The 21,748-nt window shown below is 36.1% G+C and overlaps 2 protein-coding genes across 2 annotated transcripts; both read left to right on the forward strand.

Moving 5' to 3' along the window:
• The first annotated feature begins 3,626 nt into the window (after positions 1-3,626).
• Positions 3,627-4,919, forward strand: LOC132559035 (L-rhamnonate dehydratase-like). The gene has a single exon (XM_060223640.1). It carries the CDS (start codon positions 3,639-3,641, stop codon positions 4,917-4,919), a length of 1,281 nt encoding a protein of 426 aa, XP_060079623.1. The 5' UTR covers positions 3,627-3,638.
• A 2,497-nt stretch (positions 4,920-7,416) lies between these two features.
• On the forward strand, positions 7,417-17,314 carry LOC132559030 (alpha-N-acetylgalactosaminidase-like). The gene is made up of 9 exons (XM_060223629.1): positions 7,417-7,497; positions 8,439-8,595; positions 8,815-8,989; positions 9,768-9,942; positions 10,955-11,037; positions 11,898-12,059; positions 13,224-13,421; positions 14,354-14,449; positions 15,320-17,314. The coding sequence occupies exons 2-9, from the start codon at positions 8,447-8,449 to the stop codon at positions 15,488-15,490; spliced, it is 1,209 nt and encodes a 402-aa protein (XP_060079612.1). The 5' UTR covers positions 7,417-7,497; positions 8,439-8,446; the 3' UTR covers positions 15,491-17,314.
• The last annotated feature ends 4,434 nt before the right edge of the window (positions 17,315-21,748 follow it).

The following is a 21,748-nucleotide window of genomic DNA, read 5'->3' on the forward strand; positions in this document are numbered from 1 at the left end:
TTATTCCAATTAGTATTACTCTCCTGGAAAGTGTCACAGCAGTAAGGCAACATACACAAAGTCTACACTTAAGACTTAAGTCACATTTATAGATAATTCATAGGAAATTTAAAATAACAAGTTGTGAATACCTATGTTATAAAGCAGCAAGACAGATACGGTCGCATTAGTATGGTAGCATACACCCTTAAGTCTATCGTAAGTCATTGGTGTTGCAATCAAAGTGTCAATCTAGCCACTGATTTACATGAAGGTAGAAAATGAAAAATGGAATATTTCAACAATTACAAAAATAGTATATAGATATAGATAATTTATAGGTAATTTAAAATAAAAAAGTTGTGAATCTCTATGTTAAAATTCAGCAAGACAGATACGATTAATTGCTTTTTGTATCACAATAAAACGGAGAAGAAATTATAAATCAAACGGTTTAACCTTGAGGACATACTACCGAGCGCTTTTCTCCGTGATCAAACATTGTTGGCTCATCCATAACACTTGATATTCAAATGTCAACTTATTCCGCTATTCCGCTCTGAGCATGACAGCCTGGCCAGGCCTGACATTTAACACGGGCTTAACATGTGTAGGAGAGACTTTTACCCTGTTGAAGCTTGCAATATAAAATCATACATTTTTACAGTCGATTTTAGTGTGTTATAGATGTTTTTTCATTTTTTTCATTTTTTTTCACTATCGTTTTATTTTACAAAAAGGATTGTTTTGCTATCTCTGCACAGAATTTTCCTAAGGCCGTTGAACATTGTCATTGTATACAATATTCCGATTCTGTCGGTGGCACGTCCCAACAGTATACAGTGGTAACAAACTTTCCGTCCATCTACATAAATGTGAACATCGCATTATGTGTTAACATCAATATGTCCTTTGTTTTTTAACAAACAGTTCTCCTGAGTGCAGCACGGACGAGGCACCGAAGGGGAAAACGTCTTTAATCAAACATACACGGTGACAGGTAATGTCGGAGACGGTTTAGATGTCGTAAAGTTCAAGAGGTCATGTATTGTAAACATTACGATAACATAATAGATACAGGAATTGCGAACGCTTTGTTAGTTTAAACCTATTTTATTGCCAAGTGTAAGAGCAAAAGGATTAGACACAAGTTATGTCAACTTACGAGGTCTTCTCCTTATAAATAAATGTACATTACGAAAACAATTTGTTTGTGCTGGTTCTATCGCCACGCTAGTGTCATTTTGAGGCGGGGTCTCCTTTGTAAAGTTAGTGGCATACTCATTGTACAACATACGGGAGGTCCGTCGCGTGTTATCAACAGTAATAAGGGTAGGGTGTCTTGCCCAAAGACACGTCCACTTCAGCGCAGAATGATCCGTTTTGCAGTTTCCTTAGAAACACAAACCGTTGTGTTGGGACTAAGATGAATAGCTCATCTTTAATCAAGGTAACTTGAGGTTACGTAACGTAGGTAAACGCTCGTATCGACTGAGCTACCACGACAGTCAGAAGGAAGTAGTAATGAGGAAGAAAGGAAATCGTACTCATTGGACGATGAACATACAGAAAAAGTTTGTTTTTGATAGATCAATTAGTTTTACTAAAAAATAAAACAAAAAGGATGGATTTTCGCTATTAATTCTAAACTTTAATGAATGTATTTTCTCTGTTATTTTTTAACTTTAATGCATGTATTTTCTATATTCATTTTTAATTTTAATTTATGCATTTTTTCTATTAATTTTAAAATTAAATGTTCATATTTTCGCAATCTTGTTCTATTCTCAGAATGACCGAAAATTGGATACATTTGAAAAAAAGAACAGCTCTATTGCCCATGGCCTGCTTCAGTGTTATGTCTTTCCTTGTGTATACATGTAAAGTCACGAGTGCGACGTGACCTATCTTACAGGTAAACACACACACATAATTTGTTTACATATCACGATTGCTAATCGTACAATGATAAAATTCGTAACATGTGTCACGGGGACATTAGAATGTAGACACACACTTCGTTCATTGGTACATATATAACACACACATTTCGTCAACGGCGTATTGTAATTCGAAAGTTACGTTTACCAAAGGGGTATGAAACTGAAGACACCTATAATATTTTTAGTTATAGGGTTAGCATGTTTCCCAATCCATACTTCGATCTGTATATCAAACAAGTTTGATCTTTGCCAGATAGCAGTCACCTTGACGGTTTCAATGCTTCAGGTCTTTAGCATCACTGGAAAGTCCTAGAAGGACGAAATTTCGAAGCGTATTCCGGCCGCCTTTTAATCTTGAAATTTCAAATTACTATCTTTAAATTTAGGGATATTATCGCACAATTTCGGATTACTTTCTTGAAATTTTAAGCTAACTCAAAACTTCGGGTTATTTTCTCGAAGTTTCGACTTGTCATCTCGAAATTTCTTATGAATTTGAGCTATTTGCTTGAAATTTAGACCCCCTAATCGAAATTTCGATTTACTTTATTTCGAAAAATTTCAGTAAAATATGTAACGAGGCCCCACCTTAACCCTAACCCATGCGAGTTTAATCCATTATCTGAATTCATTGTATTTAAAGACGAGAAAGTGGAACAACTGAATGGCGTGTCTTAATTACTAGGTCCCTGTGTGTTACGCTTATGGTATCACTCAATGTATCAGGATGTTTGCTGAGACACAATATACAACTAAAGCAGCTGACTCTTTTCATACATGTGATTGTTTGCTTTTTATTATCACTAAGTGTCATACACTATCAAGGACAAAAGGACACGACAGTCTCCGGCCTGCGCTGACATAAAGCACCTAATTCCCGCTATCAATTTACGATATCTGTCTCCCGCGATCAGTTTACAATATCTGTCTCCCTCGATCAGTTTACAATATCTATTTCCCTCGATCAGTTTACAATATCTGTCTCCTTCGATCAGTTTACAATATCTGTCTCCCTCGATCAGTTTACAATATCTATTTCCCTCGATCAGTTTACAATATCTATTTCCCTCGATCATTTTACAATATCTGTTTCCCGCGATCAGTTTACAATATCTATTTCCCTCGATCAGTTTACGATATCTGTCTCCCTCGATCAATTTACGATATCTGTCTCCCTCGATCAATTTACGATATCTGTCTCCCTCGATCACTTTACAATATCTGTTTCCCTCGATCAATTTACAATATCTGTCTCCCTCGATCACTTTACAATATCTGTTTCCCTCGATCAATTTACGATATCTGTCTCCCTCGATCAATTTACAATATCTGTTTCCCTCGATCAATTTACAATATCTGTCTCCCTCGATCAATTTACGATATCTGTCTCCCTCGATCAGTTTACAATATCTGTTTCCCTCGATCAATTTACAATATCTGTCTCCCCCCATCGATGACAAAAGCAGTTTTCACCCCTCCCCTCCGCCTTTTTTAAAACAACATCTACAGTAAGACATTGCATGTTTACACAGAGGGCTACTCCGTCGGCCGGATGATCTAGATTAACTTATTATGTACATACTTTTATCAGAGAAGATTGTTGCTATCTCATGATCTGCTTACACAATAATCTAACTACATGCGATCCAGTTTGCCACCTCATCCGCCCGGGAAAGCATCTGTGCAAATTTTGGACGCTCTGTCAGTAAAACCACCATGAGTCGATCTTTCCCTCGAATCAAAGCTGTCCGAGCGTATATATCGGAAGCTAAATCCGGAGACCAGGGAGCAGACTGTCATGATGTTGATGACAAACACTGGATCAATGGCTATCCCTTACCAGTGGCGAACCCAATGTCAGTTTATCCACAATACGCACCATTTAGAAAGTCTTGGGGCATCAACGCCCTTGGAACGATGGTTGTCGAAGTAGAGGCCGATAACGGCGAGTGCGGGGTCGGAATCACCATCGGAGGAGAACCAGGATGTTACATTGTGGAGAAGCACCTAAGTCGATTTGTTGAAGGTCAGGATCCGAGAAATGTGGAGTTGATGTGGGACCAGATGTTCCGTGCCACTCTGAATTACGGCAGGAAAGGACTACCAATTCAGGCTATCAGTGCTGTGGACCTGGCTCTGTGGGATTTACTCGGTAAACTCCGAGGGGAACCTGTGTATGCCTTGCTTGGAGGGAAAGTGAAGGAACGACTTCCGGTTTACTGTACGACTGCTCGTCCCGACATCGCTAAGGAGTTGGGATTTGTCGCATCGAAAATCCCTTGTCCTTATGGTCCAACTGCGGGAGAGGAAGGCTTCAAGAAAAATGTGGAGTTTTTCAAAGGATGGCGCGAAAAGGTTGGTCCTGACTTTCCGCTAATGCTTGATTGTTATATGGCCTTGACCCCAACATATACTGTAAGATTAGCGAAGGAACTGGAACCTCACGGGCTCAAGTGGATCGAGGAGTTCCTTCCACCAGACGATTATCAGGGATATGAAGACGTTCGAAAAGCCATGATGGGATCGAAAGTCCTACTCACTACTGGAGAACATGAATACAGTCGCCACGGATACCAGCTACTTTTGAATTCCCGTTGTGTGGACATTTTACAGCCAGATATCAGTTGGCTTGGTGGGATCACCGAGGCTCGTCGTGTAGTGGCTATGGCGTCTGCCCACAACACCATGGTCATACCACACGGCTCTAGCATCTACTCCTATCATCTTCAAATCGCCTTCTGTAACTGCCCTATAGCAGAATTTATTAATCTAAGCCCCGGTGGCGACAAAATCGTGCCGTATTTTGGAGGGTTATTTCCAGACGAGCCACTTCCGGCTAACGGTTTCATTGACATTCCAGACAAACCCGGATTCGGTGTGACTTTGTGTAAGGATACACTACGGAGGCCTTACCAAAGGAGTGAGGACGAAAGTCGTAAACAGGCAGAACTGAACATTAACTTTAAACCTACCGAGAAAGCGTTTATGCCTTTCTAGTTCTGATCTCAGTGACCTACCTAGCGTATGTAGAGGACTTTTATCAGTAGAAGTGTTGTGTGAAGTGTCGACCAAGAACAATGCTCTAATGTTTCAAAAAAGTGTGTATGAAAAAAAACCACATGAGTCCCATTTCAAAACTTAGTTTAGACATTGTCAAACGGAGAATGCTACATTTGTTATGGTCGTCTTTGTTGTTACATCAGTCTCTAAATACAATTATAGCTTGCATGAAAATTTATTATCATAATAAATATTTTATGAAAATTAAAATCGTATCAATTTTTTTAACAATAAAACCTGGAACCTAATGAAAAATATCTCCCTCTTTGGAAATATATACAAAGAAATGTCACGTTCTGGCATATTTCTTGAAATATGACCCTTGGACTTCATCAATGTATACATACCTGGTCAGTTTTCGAAGGTTATCATGTTGTACCATCAACGTTTAATTTCTTTCGGTTTTCATTCACGTTAAAACGACACTAGTTTGCCAAGCTACAGGTAAGAAAAGATTCTTTCACCTTCTGGAAAAAAACAACACACACACACACACACAAACGCACGCACGCACACGCACGCACACACGCATGCACGCACACACACACGTACGCACACACAAACACACACACACTCACACACACAAACACACGCACGCACGTACACACACACACAAAACAAACAAATAATTGATTCCGATATACTGACAGCACACAAATATATACAGTGTAACACAAAAATATATAGGTGTAAGATTGATTCAGATATACTGACAGCACACAAATATATACAGTATAACACAAAAATATATAAGTGTAAGATTGATTCAGATATACTGACAGCACACAAATATATTCAATGTAACACAAATATATACAGTGCAAGATTGATTCAGATATACTGACAGCACACAAATATATATACAATGTAACACAAATATATATAGGTGTAAGATTGATTCAGATATACTGACAGCACACAATATGTACAGTTATATTTATTGATCTCTGACACATTCTAGAGCTATGGATAATTACACAGAGTGTTACCAAGCAATCTATATCCGATATATCACAGAAAGGGAGAGCTGGGCGTGTCACATGCCAGCTGCTATAGCTAATTCGTCATACATGTCCAAGTCCCGGGCCTCGAGATAGCTCACAGGAGTTAGTAAGAACATCTGATCATGTGTCACTTTAGTGGAAGGAAAATTATATCATTGGGACTCTAGTATACGCAGCAGCCAAACGGAGGCTGAGAAACATTTAACGTGCAATTCTCTACAATCTAGCTTTCCAGGCGATACCTTAAACAATTTAGCGAGATGTTTACGTTCAAATGATGATACTAGTTAGTTGATTTTAAGTGAAATGTTTCAGAACGGCAAAAGAAACAGTCTAATCGGTTTAGATATCAATATAATTTCGAAAATCCTATTTCTTTAATTTCCGTAAATCACCTAATCTCCCTTTTGTATCATAGATTCTTGAGGTTTCTGTCAATAGTTCTCTAATGTGTATAGGATAGCGCAAAACATTGTTAATTTGTTGACCTTTCTGAAGAAAATGCTCCCACTATTGGACTTTTTTTTTCAAAACATACACCTATATACTTACACTGTTTCAGAGAACAACCAAAAAGTAGAATACGAGATCCACAGTTATATATGTATCAAATTATAGACGTAATTAGAGTACGTGACAAAGACAGACACATTGATTTAATAGTTTCTTCACACGAACTATTATCAGTTAATCAATCATTTACCAGCCCTCAGAATTCTTCACATTTCTACTAATCCCAATAAACCCGCCTATCGCTGAAACGAAATTTGCATTTATAGGTGCTCAGAGAGATGTGTTTTTACAGTCATAATGTGTCTGGAAAGAACATAACCTCAGTGATTGAAAACCTATGTAGGTAATGTCGCTTCAAAAATACCTATTTTCAAGGTTACTGTACCATACATCAGGATTTTGTTAGTAAGAAGTTACCATGTGATGAGATATAAACCATGTCCCCTAATTGTAAATAGTCACACAAATTTGTAAAAAAAAATATATATATATATATATATATGACAGAAAACACATTTTCCTTTATTAAAAAAACAATATACTGTACGTATATTGAAATCCGGGGAGTACGTAACTAAAGGGATATAACTCAATCTTACCGTAAGAAACATGAAAGAGTTTTTCCCTCTCTCACTCTCTCAACATATATATATATATTTGATTGAATCGCGTTTGAAATTAAATCCTGAAATGGTATCAGTTCTTGATTGGCACACTGTTAATAATTGCTGATGGAAAACTGGAAAAGTTTCCTTCTGATCCAAAATGTTAAAGTGAGTTAGTGTACTTTCTGTTTTGCAATATTTTATTCGCATGACAAGTCAGGAAGACGCTTGAAATATAGCATAAGCTACACGTTTATCAAAAGCACCTAAATCACTCTAAATACCATCGGCTGCTTCTCCATCACATGATCACAACAACGCCGACAACACAGTAAGCAATCTTCTGTCAACAAAGCGGAGACAACGAAGCTGGGAATTATAATATACCCACGAGTATGTCTTTTATCTTCAATGTTGTATTTCTTTACGAATTGCCAGCAAAGTATTGCCATTATGTTACTGCACGTGAGTCTGTTTGTCATCCACTGACCCTTGTGAGACGGCATAGATGTTTTCTCAGTAAATGTTGCACTGTTAAAAAGTATTAGTTATCTTCCAACATTTAAATGGTCAATTAAATAGAAAGAAAGAAACAAAAACAATTGAAAAGAAACAAAACCACATCTCGCGTAGGCTGATTTTTAAACTCGGGCATTTGAATGTAATAAAACTGACAATTGTTAATTTGTACTTCATATTTGCACTAACGCGTCAACATTGGCAAAAGGAAAACAATATATCAAAGAAATCAGGTTTTTACCCACTGGGTTTGGATGGTGCATTTTTGCCTCATTTTGGGAAGAAAGTTTGTGAATAAGGATTAAATTTTCAGGAGGAAATTGCAAATTTTGGCTTAAATAATATTGTAATGACCATATGGGTCCATTAGGATAGCCTGGTAAGTCCACAGATACCTGTACGTGTTTATACCTTTGATTCTAAACAATTCAGTTGCTCAATACAGACTTGAAAAATATTCTGTGTTCTTAGTCGAAGGGTTCTGGCTATTTATCTGAGATTTTATTTTGTCTTGGTTGGTTTTCAGACTTTGTTGTTCTATGTGTACGATCTATTTATGGGGGGTCGGTGACCAAAACGACTTTGATCCAGATCACAATTTCTTAAAAGGTGCACATATATACAATATACACTGTAGACTACATAAGATTGTTTAGCATTTGATTGTGGAAATTTACTTAGTTGTATTGGCTGGCAATACACAAGCAACACAATTAAAATGGTAGTAAGCCTGACTGGATTTGAATCAGAATCAGGAAAGTAATAAATAGAACTTCAATCTGATTTAAAGCTGACACTGTTGAATATTTTTCCAGACACAGATATGATTCTCCCACTTGCTGTTCTTGTCATCATTGGTACAGTCAGTGGACTGGACAATGGCCTTGCCAGAACTCCGCCCATGGGATGGATGTCTTGGCAGAGATTTCGTTGTATAATAGATTGTGAAAATCAACCAAAAGATTGTATCAGGTGAGAAATAGATCAGCTTATCATAAAAAAAGTTGAGTTTTAATTGCAAACATACTAACAGCACAAAAAACTTCAAAAAATATTTTTCTTTTTTTTCTACATCTGAATATTAGTAGAAAGGCCAAGAGAAAATTTACTTGATATGTTGTCATTTTGAAGATACTGAGGATTCCTAAAATGTAAAGGAAAAAGCTGTACCTTCAATTTGTATCTACACAGTGAACGATTGTTTATGGATATGGCTGACAGACTGGTAGATGATGGTTATGCTGCTGTGGGGTACAAGTATGTCAACATAGATGACTGCTGGAGTTCAAAAGAACGAGATGGTGAAGGCCGTCTCCAGGCTGACCCAAAACGATTTCCAAATGGAATGAAAACCCTTGCTGATTATGTAAGATTCTTTGTTATCAGAGAACAGCTGTATAAATACTTCTCACATTATCACAATCAACTAGATTTTAGATCCAACAAATTATTCCACTCTGTTAGTTATGTCTATCATATATAGAAACGTTTCATACACTGGGGTAACCGTGCCTTGACAGAAATTGAAGCTAGGTCCCTGGTGTGATAATTTACAGCTTTACAAACTAAGCCAAAGAATCCTGCTGTGTGAGCTGAGTGACAGATGGATGTCTGAACAGTTGTTGAACTCTCATTAATCAGTCATTACTGAAAACAAGATAGTAAATCTTCATCATGTTGATTAATTATGGAAAAATGATCATCACCATGCATAAAATTTCTTATTATCTATACAAGTACATGAAAAATGTGATTTTGTTTTTTCCTTCAGTAGATTGTTGTTGTTTAAATCTTTAGTAAAACTGGTTGTTGTGGATATATTTTTGTTGAATTTTTCTGTACATGAAATGACCCAACAGGAATTATATTTCTTGTACTGATGGATTTTGTGAGCAGGATTTTTCCAACAAAGATGCACATATAAAAACAGAACAAAACAAAAAAATTGGAATAAAATGGAAATATATGATTGAACAGTTGTCTCCACTTTTTTCAGGCTGTTACTGACAAAGATGAACTAAGAGACCTGATTTGTATTTGAAATGGTTCCTGCATATTTACATATCATTTTGGTATAAACTAAAATTTCAATATGTGTGGTAGAAAATGTTTTATACTTTGATGTGAATTTATTTTGGATTTAGGTTCACAATAAAAGTTTGAAGTTAGGGATCTATGGGGACTTTGGGACATACACATGTGGAGGTTATCCAGGCAGTAAGTTTTACATGCAGTCGGATGCTCAGACATTTGCCTCATGGGGCATAGACAGTCTCAAACTGGATGGTTGTTACACTGGCACAGGTGATATTCCTATAGGTAAGTCTTATCATGTAGCTTCTTTTGTCTATAGATAAGTGGGGATTGATTCCTAATGCGAAGGGGACGTTCCTTCCCATTCTAAATGAAAAACAGCTGGCATTCAACCCCATTCCTAATACAAAACAGACATTCAACCCCATTCTTACTGCAGAACAGACATTTAACCCCATTTCCAATGTAAAACAGGCATTCAAACAAATTCCCAATGAAAAACATACTTTCAACCCCATTCCCAATGAAAACCAGACATTCAACCCAATACCTTCCGCAAAACGGACATTCTACCCCATTTCCAATGAAAAATGTACATTTAACCCTATTCCTAATGCAGAACAAACATTCCTGTTCCCAAAATGGAATTCGATTTTTAAATGTACCTGTATACAAATCAAAAGTTGAATGATTGGGTATTACATGGGGTCAATACATGACCTTTGACTGGTATGTTTAGGGCATTGGTTAAAAGCGAGACTGGTAATTATGCTGGAAAGCCATCAGTATGAGTGGGGTTAATACCAGGCATGGTCTACAGGTTGAATGAATATGGCATTGGAACTATATTGTATTGCTTCGACAGGAATACATTGTATGTTAGTAGACAAAATATGAAGTCACAATAAGTTGGCCATTCCCAGCAACACGGAGATACAGACTACAGACTGATAAATTTATCTTCAGAACCGTTATCCTGAGATTTGCCTGCTGTTCCTTAACAAATTTTATTGACTAAAAATGAAATACAAATTTAGTCAACAGGATCGAACGAAAGGTGGAGCCTATTATAAGAGATGTCTTAAGTGAAGAAGATCATATGTAAAGGGAGATATCTTGTACAAAAACATACATCCTTTTACACACTACACACAAACATTTTCACATACTACTATTATTAGATCATTAGAATATATTATATAAACTACCATCATAATACCACATAGTTATAGGTAGACATTGACCATTAAATATTCTATCAGAACATTTTCAGGCTAACAGAATGTTTACTACACAGGTTACCCGATTATGGAGGAGTTCCTAAATTCGACGGGGAGACCTATTCTTTATTCCTGTAGCTGGCCTGCATATCTACAAAAAGTATGTATTTTAAAAAGGGAAGAGCAGAGAGCTAAATAACAGAGAAACAAGTTTCTCTTTCTTAGCCTTATCATTGGTCACACATGTCTGGATGTCTTATGGTAAATATATGATGTTGTGTGTACCCATGTGTAGCATGATATGCCTGAAGGATTTCTTAACATTGCCAATAGCTGCATTATACATATATAACTCTAGTACATGTTAAAGTAAGGTATACAGGTTTCCTAGCAAAAGGTTATTTCAAGGTAAAATTTTAAAATTCAGACTTCATATCAAAGGAATTTTAGATCTTTAAAAAATGATGAAATTGAAACAGTCATGTCATCCTCTTTTTTGACATATAACAGACATTATCATTATAGAATATAAAAAAGTATAAACATTACAAAATCTTTAACTATTTCCATTGAGTTTATAATCCAATATTTAATTCATTCAAAAACATTGAACATTGGAATACTTCAAATTGGAAAAGTTTCATTTTGAAGATGTGTTATCCTTTTATTTTGGTATCCTTCATCTGTTCTTTTTCTAATCTGTCAATACTGCAAAGGAAATCCACAAATACATTCTGTTGTTTTATTTTGAAAATCTTTTCCCTCGAATATATCCCATCAGCAAATTTGCTAAAAGATAGTGATGCTACTGAGAGTTTGTTCCATAATGAGATTTTATGTTTCTTTTGATCTTAATGACTCTGCATTAATTATAACTAATATGCAATATTTCCTTTGTTTATGCTGATAATTTAGAGACACTGATCTTAATATCTAATAGCGGTTCACCAGACTAATAGTTTTGCATTGATAAGATATAAGAAAAAGATCTTGTTATCATGGAGTATTGTCTGTTTGCAGCCAAACTATCAGAATATAGCTGCAAGTTGTAATATATGGCGAAATTATGGTGACATCCAAGACTCTTGGGACAGTGTAGTATCAATTATCAACTTCTACGGAAAAGATTCTGGAAACTTCAGCAGTGTGGCAGGACCTGGAAATTTTAATGATCCTGACATGGTAGGATACAGAAAAAATACTTATAAAATTATTGTTGATTTCAATAAAGCAAACTTCAGTAAGTTAGGATATTACATGGACTTGTGGCCAATTCATAAAACCACTGCTAAATGATTCAAATTCTGTCTTCAAACTCTTCTTAAAATTCAAATGAGAAAAAAAAAAGAATTTTTCAAATACTATTGGTATTTAATATTGTTAATATTTTTCTCTTTTTTTGTTGATAATCTCATGGATAGACATTGCAAAATTTAACAAAGTATTTCATACTCCTCTGCTGCCGACCGTTATTTCAGTGTATTTTAAATTAACATTTTCCCTCTTTCTTCCATCATAGTTTATTTACATGTTTCCATCTTTACATTGCCAAAATCTGTATAATACCAACATTTCTCTCTGTCAGGCTATATAAAGAGATATCTGTATAATACCAACATTTCTCTCGGTCAGGCTATATAAAGAGATATCTGTATAATACCAACATTTCTCTCGGTCAGGCTATATATAGAGATATCTGTATAATACCAACATTTCTCTCTGTCAGGCTATATATATATAGTAATCTGTGTAATACCAACATTTCTCTTGGTCAGGCTATATAAAGAGATATCTGTATAATACCAACATTTCTCTCGGTCAGGCTATATATAGAGATATCTGTATAATACCAACATTTCTCTCTGTCAGGCTATATATAGAGATATCAGTAATCTGTATAATACCAACATTTCTCTTGGTCAGGCTATATATAGAGATATCTGTATAATACCAACATTTCTCTTGGTCAGGCTATATAAAGAGATATCTGTATAATACCAACATTTCTCTTGGTCAGACTATATAAAGAGATATCTGTATAATACCAACATTTCTCTTGGTCAGGCTATATAAAGAGATATCTGTATAATACCAACATTTCTCTCGGTCAGGCTATATATAGAGATATCAGTAATCTGTATAATACCAACATTTCTCTTGGTCAGGCTATATAAAGAGATATCTGTATAATACCAACATTTCTCTTGGTCAGGCTATATAAAGAGATATCTGTATAATACCAACATTTCTCTCAGTCAGGCTATATAAAGAGATATCTGTATAATACCAACATTTCTCTTGGTCAGGCTATATAAAGAGATATCAGTAAACTGTCCTCTGTTACAGTTAATCATTGGAAACTTTGGATTGAGCTATGAACAGCAACGTGTACAGATGGCCATGTGGTCTATCTTAGCTGCACCTCTCCTTATGTCGAATGATCTGCGTCTGATTAGAAAAGAGTCGCGAGAATTACTGCAGAATAAGGGTGCTATATCCATCAACCAAGACCCGCTGGGAATTCAGGGAAAACTTATTGCGACTGTGAGTATCATCTTATTCTCTCTGTAATCACTCAGGAGTCTTCATGTAAATCTCTCATTGGTTCATTCATTGAAAAATATCAGATTTAAACATTTAAATGATAATTATGGAAAGAAGAGGAGGGGATGAATCATTATTATCAGTGCTGTAGCTAATAGAGGTGTCCTGAACAGGAAATCCTCTGTACGTTGTCAGTCTTAATGACTTGATAAATGTTGGAATCATTTTAGAAAGAACTAAACCATGAATTTGTCCCTATCATATCCGCATGTTATCATCATATCGGTTATACATGTTCTGTTAACTGGATATTTCTATCAAAAGAATCATGTAGTTTTTGTTTTGTCTGAGAAGAGCTACATTTAAATCAACAGTAAAGCTAAGGCCAAGTAAAAGTATTGTGTTTTGTGGAAAACGCATGTATGATTATGGAGATAAAGTCAGTTATGTCCCCTAATGTCCCATTATATAATTCTGGATTTTTCTTTTTCGAATTAGAGTGTACATAACTCAGCTGTTATAGAATTATCAGTTTATCATTTTGGACTTCAAAAAAATACAGAGACACATAAAACACTTGTGTGTACCTATGGAATATGGTTCAGCAACTTGTGTGTTATGAAAAATTCCTGTTCTTCAAATCATTTTAAAAAAGATTTCAATGATTGTTAAGTTTTAGGTTCAGAAATTATTTATATAATTGGAATTGGCTTCATGCATAAATTACATTAGCAAAGGCAAATAGCATTTGATGGCATGCACCATTCCCTGTCAATTAGAGTTACCACGCTTGATGATTTTTACTCTAGACAGGCCAAGATACAGTGTATTGGTATTATTTTTATATTACCTGTCACTTAAACCTTCCAAATATGGTGTTTGTGAATTATCTGTAGAGTTGTTTGATCTATGATAATTATGTAACTTTACAGATGGGTAAAATTCAGATTTGGAATAAACCAATAACTCCAGTAGGAAATTTTGCCTTTGCAATCTTGAATCTTGGAGATGGAGGGCCAGGATCACTGGTGAGTTGTTTTATCTTTATTATCCTCAGTAAATATACTGTAGTTATCCTGCAATAAGCCCAGGGATCCAAAACATTACTCTTAGTGAGGGATGGGCTTGTCACGGACCACAGGGAGTTACCACATTTCTTGACTCATAGTTATGATTAGCTGGTCAATGGGCTTATTAAGTATCCCAGGGAGCTAGCTCATTCTTCTGACACATATTAAGGGATGGACTTATTATATACCACAGGGACTTCATTTCCTGACTCATAGTGATGAGTGGGCTTATCAAAGGACCCCAGGGGGCTAACACATTCCCCTGACTTCTAGTGAGTGATGAGCTTATCACAGGACCCCAGGGGGCTAACACATTCCCCTGACTTCTACTGACAGATTTGATTATCAAAAGACCCCCCCCCAACATCCCCCACCCCCTTACACAAAATATCCCCACTCCTTACATAAAGACCCCCCCCCCTCCTTACACAAAGGACACCCACCTTACACAAAGGACACCCTCAACGCCTTACAGAAAAGACACCCCGTACACAAAAGACCCTCCCTTACACAAAAGACACCTCCACCCCACCCCACACCCTTACACAAAAGACACCCCCGCCCAACCCCACCCCACCCCACCCCACCCCCTTACACAAAAGACACCCTCACCGCCTTACAGAAAAGACACCCCCATACACAAAAGACCCTCCCTTACACAAAAGACACCCCCACCCCACCCACCCCCTTACACAAAAGACTACCCACCCCACTCCCCTTACACTTACACACTCACCTTCCACCTGTAAATTGTCTCTCTACATAAGTATGATCATAGAATCCTTTTGTCTTAATGCAATACAACAGTATAAAATTAATTCATTGTAGATCTCTGTGAAGGGTGCCACACTGGGACTGATGGCTAGCCAAGGATACAATATCACAGATGCCTTCACTGGGGAATTTGTTACTGTGATCAAACCAAGCTCATATTTCAACCTTACGGTGGTACCATCTGGTGTTTTCTTGGGAAAAGCTTACCTGAACACCATGTCATAAGATAGTGGATGTTAAAATGATTTTACCTGGGTGATAACAAAATTTCTGAAAAACAAAAAACTCTGTTTTAGTAATTTCTGTTGGATTCTAAATATTTTGGATTTTATTTTTGATGATATTTTTACAGGGACATTTGAAAGCAGAAAAATAATTTGAAAATTGAATCTCCAATTTCAATCATTTGCTGCATTTAGATAAAGCTTAGATCTATATACACAAACAGAAAATCTCCACTTCAACCTTTTCTCACATTTAAGGAAATTGTTAACACAAGAACAATTGCATGCAGTTGAAGTATCATGACCCTACTACATATAAATGATCTGCTTTCAAGGCCCAGCTATCAGTTTTACCTAAAAATCTAAATTTACAGCCTATTAACAATATGAAATTTCCTTTGATCTTACAAACACCTTGTAGTATTTTTTGGCCATCTGACATGTATTTTTTGTGCTTTTATTTTATGATGTACTTTTCACAGAAGTAATTAGAATGATATATCATGCTTAAAGCCATATATTCTTAACCATTTCTTTCAGCTAGTGCAAATGTATGGGTTGGTTGCATTTTTGGGACATACATTTCTGCTGACTTTCACATTTTATGTAAAGAGAGAGATTGTAAGATGAAGGATTGTCTTTTTTTCACAGAGAGTGAGATTTTGATGGTAGTTTGCCATAATATTGTCTTTCAATTTAATTTTCCTTCCATGTGGAAGATTTTCCAGTAAATACTTAACTTACCCTTTGTGTTGTTGCAAGCTCACACAGGTGGAAAAGAATAGTGTATTTTGATACTCCTTCCTTTGTGTTATAATCAGAGATAGATATACAATGTATATACAAATTATATGTATTTACTGTAAAATCTTAAAATTTTGTGAGAATTTATTTTTGTCGATATCCTGGGTTCTCTTTATCTAAATATTCATACATCCATGGCCTGATGAACTTAGAATTGGGCTTTATTTATGCATAAAAATACAGAAGAAAAACAAATTTCCTTTTTCAAAAGCCAAGAAAATTCCCCTCCTAGATATATCATCATACAATGTTTAAATATATTATCAAAAAATAATTTTGTGAACAATTTGAAGTCAACCAGGTACCACTATCTATGTAAGTATGTGTAGTTTGTTAAGATGGAATATAGCAAACACCCTCTTTGGTCATTTTTAGGGAAGGTATGTGATTGATTTAGCCTGAGTATGTGTGAAATATTTTGGCCTTTGTGTAAAGTTCTCACAAGTTTCACTGTGTGGAAACTTTGCTTTACTTGGTGTACCAAATACAAAACAAGACAATATCATTTGTATCATCTGTCAGGAATAAAATCTAATACAAGGCATTTCTTGTTGCTCAGTTAAATTTGATATTTTTGATATGTAACGTACTAAAGTAACAAGCTATATACACAGCATTAATTAAATGTGAGTACCACAACGTCAGCTACAGACAACAGTTAAAGGGTACCAATGTAAATGGGATTGGCCCGTTAGGGAGAACATATAAGCCCTATCTCACCCATTAGGAAGTTTTCACTCATGTTGAATAGACTCTGTACATGCCTTAAAATGATATACCTGGATACTTTTATTGTCATCTGGTTTTGACTTCAGTAGGTAAACAAATTCAAGATTCATACAACCATTCCATAATGTATCTTTGTTTGTTATTGATTCAATTCTTACAATATCTGGAGCCTAGAATTGGTTTTTTTTTTCTACATGAATGTAAATATAAATTTCTTCAAAATTTTTCATTGAACATTGGAGATTTATTTTGAAACTTAACAGTACAAAGGACAATGTAATTTTGTACACATTTCAGGGCAGTGATTTTTTGTTTTGCTTTTGTTTTTTTTCATTCATGCAATCATATATTTTTTTCTAATCCTTTTGAAAATGTATGATAGAAATCTAGTTTTGAGTTTATATTTCTCTTATTAAACTTTTTGATATGTATACTTTTGTATAGTCTATCTATGATTTCAAGGTGGTGCCATATATATATAACATTTACGTAGTAAATAATAAATAACAAATTATTTTAATGATAAAATTGATATATTACATAGATACAAATAAAGTTGAATGTCCTTAAATAGATTGGAGGTCCATGTATTGGACTTAATGGAGAAACTTAAGCCCATTTCACCTTTGCTCAAATAAAGTGAAAATAAGAAGTGTTTGATGTTTCAAGTGAAATATGTTCATTTATTATATCAGAGCGAATTTAACACTTGGCAAAATAAAAAAACTTTTATCCTAGAGTGAAAATAAACCTTGTATACACTAGTATTGCTAACTTGATCTCACTCCTGTTATTAGATCCTCACCTTGGACTGGTGAAATTTTCAGGTGTATATATCTTTTTACATCTGTAGTCTTATACTTTGAGTAAAACAAGTATATGAAGATATCATTTGTAGCAGTTATGGTTTTGTATGTGAAATTATGTTCATGTTTTGTTGTGGCCCCAGTTTCATGAATCTTCCTTAAATTAAGGAAATCTTAACTCAAATAGAAAAGGACCATGATGTAAGTTAAGGAAAAACTTTTCTTAACTTATGTAATGCTGCAATATTTTAGGTTAAAAAGCTAAGTGAGATTTATGAGTCTGCTGGAATAAATGTATCTTTATTTTCTAATGCTATGTGTTAGTGTAATATTCCATAGAAGAGGATGATGCATGAGAGTAGGGTCAGCTATTGTTGTGTGTGGAACAGGTCAGAGAGCTAGTGTTATGGTATATGTATCTGTCATGGACATAGCATGCTGCTCTACATTGTATTTTCTCGATCTTGGTGAAGGCAGGGATATTTTTAAGGCTAAGGGACTTAATATCAGGTATATTTCTATGGACCAAAGAATGAGAAATATGTCTAAGTATGGACATACTGTATAATTTTGGTATTTATTATGACATTTTAACACAGAAAAAATATGACTTATTGTGGAAACAGTCTGATAAAGGTAATGCTAGTTTGTTATTTTGAAACAGTTTGTAAATATGAATAAACAAAGGAGAAAGGTAAATGATGATAACATGTTATATCTTCACATGCTTTACATAACTATTAATTTAACTGTATTTTTATCTATACAAGTTTTCATGTGTTATAATATAAATGTAGATTCTAGCTTTTTATGTAGCAAGAAGGAGGGCCAGTGTGGCTCTCAGTGGGTGATATACAAGAGAGGTAATGTATATTAAAGATTTTTTTTCCTTTTTCTATCTTCACATTAAAGTGACATGGAAATTGATTGTAATCTAAGTCTACAAAGATAAAACATGTCTATATCTGGTTTCTAAAGAGTTATCTTTCTTTTCTTATCCTGCACATTAACACACCCTGTAGCAGTCTTCAGAATTCTTTACTTAGAAAACATGTTTGTTAAAACCATCCATCAGCCTAAAATTTTTTAGAGCTTACAGAAGGTAAAGAAACCCATCAGTATTAAATAGTGACACCAGGTCATCAAATAGTATATATACATTCTTAGGAATGGTGGATCTACTTCATCAGATTATGGAAAGGGTTGCACAGTAGTATTAGTGTTCTATATCATACATCAAAACACACCAAACAATGGTGTTTGTATTATATCAAACAGGTCCTGAAGGTCAACTTAACCAATCTTTGATGAAACAGAACAAATCAATAGGCGTAATAGTTCATAACTAAGATAATGTCATTGGGCCCCACGCTGTACTCATGATTATTGATTCATCAATAAACAAAACATATAAGGTGATAGGGACGTAATAATAGTGCATAACAAACTTCATACAGGTCCACATGTAGTCTTCATGGTCCATAACAAACTTTATACAGGGCCACGTGGTAGTCTTAATAGTTCATAACAAACTTTTTACAGGGCCACACGGTAGTCCTAATGGTCCATCACAAACTACATACAGGGCCACACGGTAGTCCTAATGGTCCATCACAAACTACATACAGGGCCACATGTAGTCTTAATGGTTCATAGCAAACTTTTTACAGGGCCACACGGTAGTCCTAATGGTCCATCACAAACTACATACAGGGCCACATGTAGTCTTAATGGTTCATAGCAAACTTTTTACAGGTCCACACGGTAGTCCTAATGGTCCATCACAAACTACATACAGGGCCACATGTAGTCTTAATGGTTCATAGCAAACTTTTTACAGGTCCACACGGTAGTCTTAATGGTCCATAACAAACTTCATACAGGTCCACATGTAGTCCTAATAGTTCATAATAAACTTCATACCGGGCCACATGGTAGTCTTAATGGTCCATAACAAACTTCATACAGGGCCACATGGTAGTCCTAATGGTCCATCACAAACTACAAACAGGGCCACACGGTAGTCCTAATGGTCCATCACAAACTACATACAGGGCCACACGGTAGTCCTAATGGTCCATCACAAACTACATACAGGGCCACATGTAGTCTTAATGGTTCATAGCAAACTTTTTACAGGTCCACACGGTAGTCCTAATAGTCCATCACAAACTACATACAGGGCCACATGTAGTCTTAATGGTCCATAACAAACTTCATACAGGGCCACATGTAGGCTTAATGGTCCATAACAAAGTTCATACAGGTCCACATGGTAGTCTTAATGGTCCATAACAAACTTCATACAGGTCCACATGTAGTCCTAATGGTCCATCACAAACTACAAACAGGGCCACACGGTAGTCCTAATGGTCCATCACAAACTACAAACAGGGCCACACGGTAGTCCTAATGGTCCATCACAAACTACATACAGGGCCACACGGTAGTCCTAATGGTCCATCACAAACTACATACAGGGCCACATGTAGTCTTAATGGTTCATAACAAACTTCATACAGGGCCACATGTAGTCTTAATGGCACATAACAAACTTCATATGGGGCCACACGGTAGTCCTAATGGTTCATAACAAACTTCATATGGGGCCACACGGTAGTCTTAATGGCACATCACAAACTACATACAGGGCCACATGTAGTCTTAATGGTCCATCACAAACTACATACAGGGCCACATGTAGTCTTAATGGCACATAGCAAACTTCATACCGGGTTGCATGGTAGTCTTAATGGTTCAAAACAAACATCATACAGGTCCACATGGTAGTCTTAGTGGTCTATAACAAACTTCATACAGGGCCACATGTAGTCTTAATGGCCCATAACAAACTTCATACAGGGCTACATGGTTGTCTTAATGGTCTGTAACAAACTTCATACAGGGTCACATGGTTGTCTTACTGGTCCATAACAATCTTTTTTAGGGCCACATGGTAGTCCTAATGGTCTATAACAAACTTCATACTGGGCCACATGGTAGTCTTACTGGTCCATAACAATCTTTATATATGGTCACATGGTAGTCCTAATGGTCTATAGCAAACTTCATACAGGGCCACATGGTAGTCCTAATGGTCCATAACAAACTTCATACAGGGTCACATGTTAGTCTTAATGGTTCATAACAAACTTCATATGGGGCCACACGGTAGTCTTAATGGCACATCACAAACTACATACAGGGCTACACGGTAGTCCTAATGGTCCATCACAAACTACATACAGGGCCACATGTAGTCTTAATGGTTCATAACAAACTTCATACAGGTCCACATGTAGTCTTAATGGCACATAACAAACTTCATATGGGGCCACACGGTAGTCCTAATGGTCCATCACAAACTACATACAGGGCCACACGGTAGTCCTAATGGTCCATCACAAACTACATACAGGGCCACATGTAGTCTTAATGGTTCATAGCAAACTTTTTACAGGGCCACACGGTAGTCCTAATGGTCCATCACAAACTACATACAGGGCCACATGTAGTCTTAATGGTTCATAGCAAACTTTTTACAGGGCCACACGGTAGTCCTAATGGTCCATCACAAACTACATACAGGGCCACATGTAGTCTTAATGGTCCATAACAAACTTCATACAGGTCCACATGGTAGTCCTAATGGTCTATAACAAACTTCATACAGGGCCACATGTAGTCTTAATGGTCCATAACAAACTTCATACAGGTCCACATGTAGTCCTAATAGTTCATAACAAACTTCATACCGGGCCACATGATAGTCTTAATGGTCCATAATAAACTTCATACAGGGCCACATGGTAGTCCTAATGGTCCATCACAAACTACAAACAGGGCCACACGGTAGTCCTAATGGTCCATCACAAACTACATACAGGGCCATACGGTAGTCCTAATGGTCCATCACAAAC

The sequence above is a fragment of the Ylistrum balloti genome, unplaced genomic scaffold (assembly GCF_031769215.1).
Source record: "Ylistrum balloti isolate Yb309-2 unplaced genomic scaffold, AGI_CSIRO_Ybal_v1 Utg370842, whole genome shotgun sequence".
NCBI lineage: Eukaryota > Metazoa > Mollusca > Bivalvia > Pectinida > Pectinidae > Ylistrum > Ylistrum balloti.

What these genes read in the sequence shown, in the direction of transcription:
- LOC132559035 (XM_060223640.1), top strand. Translation starts at nt 3,639, where the DNA reads ATGAGTCGATCTTTCCCTCGAATCAAAGCTGTCCGAGCGTATATATCG.
- LOC132559030 (XM_060223629.1), top strand. Translation starts at nt 8,447, where the DNA reads ATGATTCTCCCACTTGCTGTTCTTGTCATCATTGGTACAGTCAGTGGA. An exon ending in TGAAAACCCTTGCTGATTAT is followed by an intron (nt 8,990 to 9,767) that starts GTAAGATTCTTT and finishes TTTTGGATTTAG; the next exon opens with GTTCACAATAAAAGTTTGAA. An exon ending in GGCCTGCATATCTACAAAAA is followed by an intron (nt 11,038 to 11,897) that starts GTATGTATTTTA and finishes GTCTGTTTGCAG; the next exon opens with CCAAACTATCAGAATATAGC.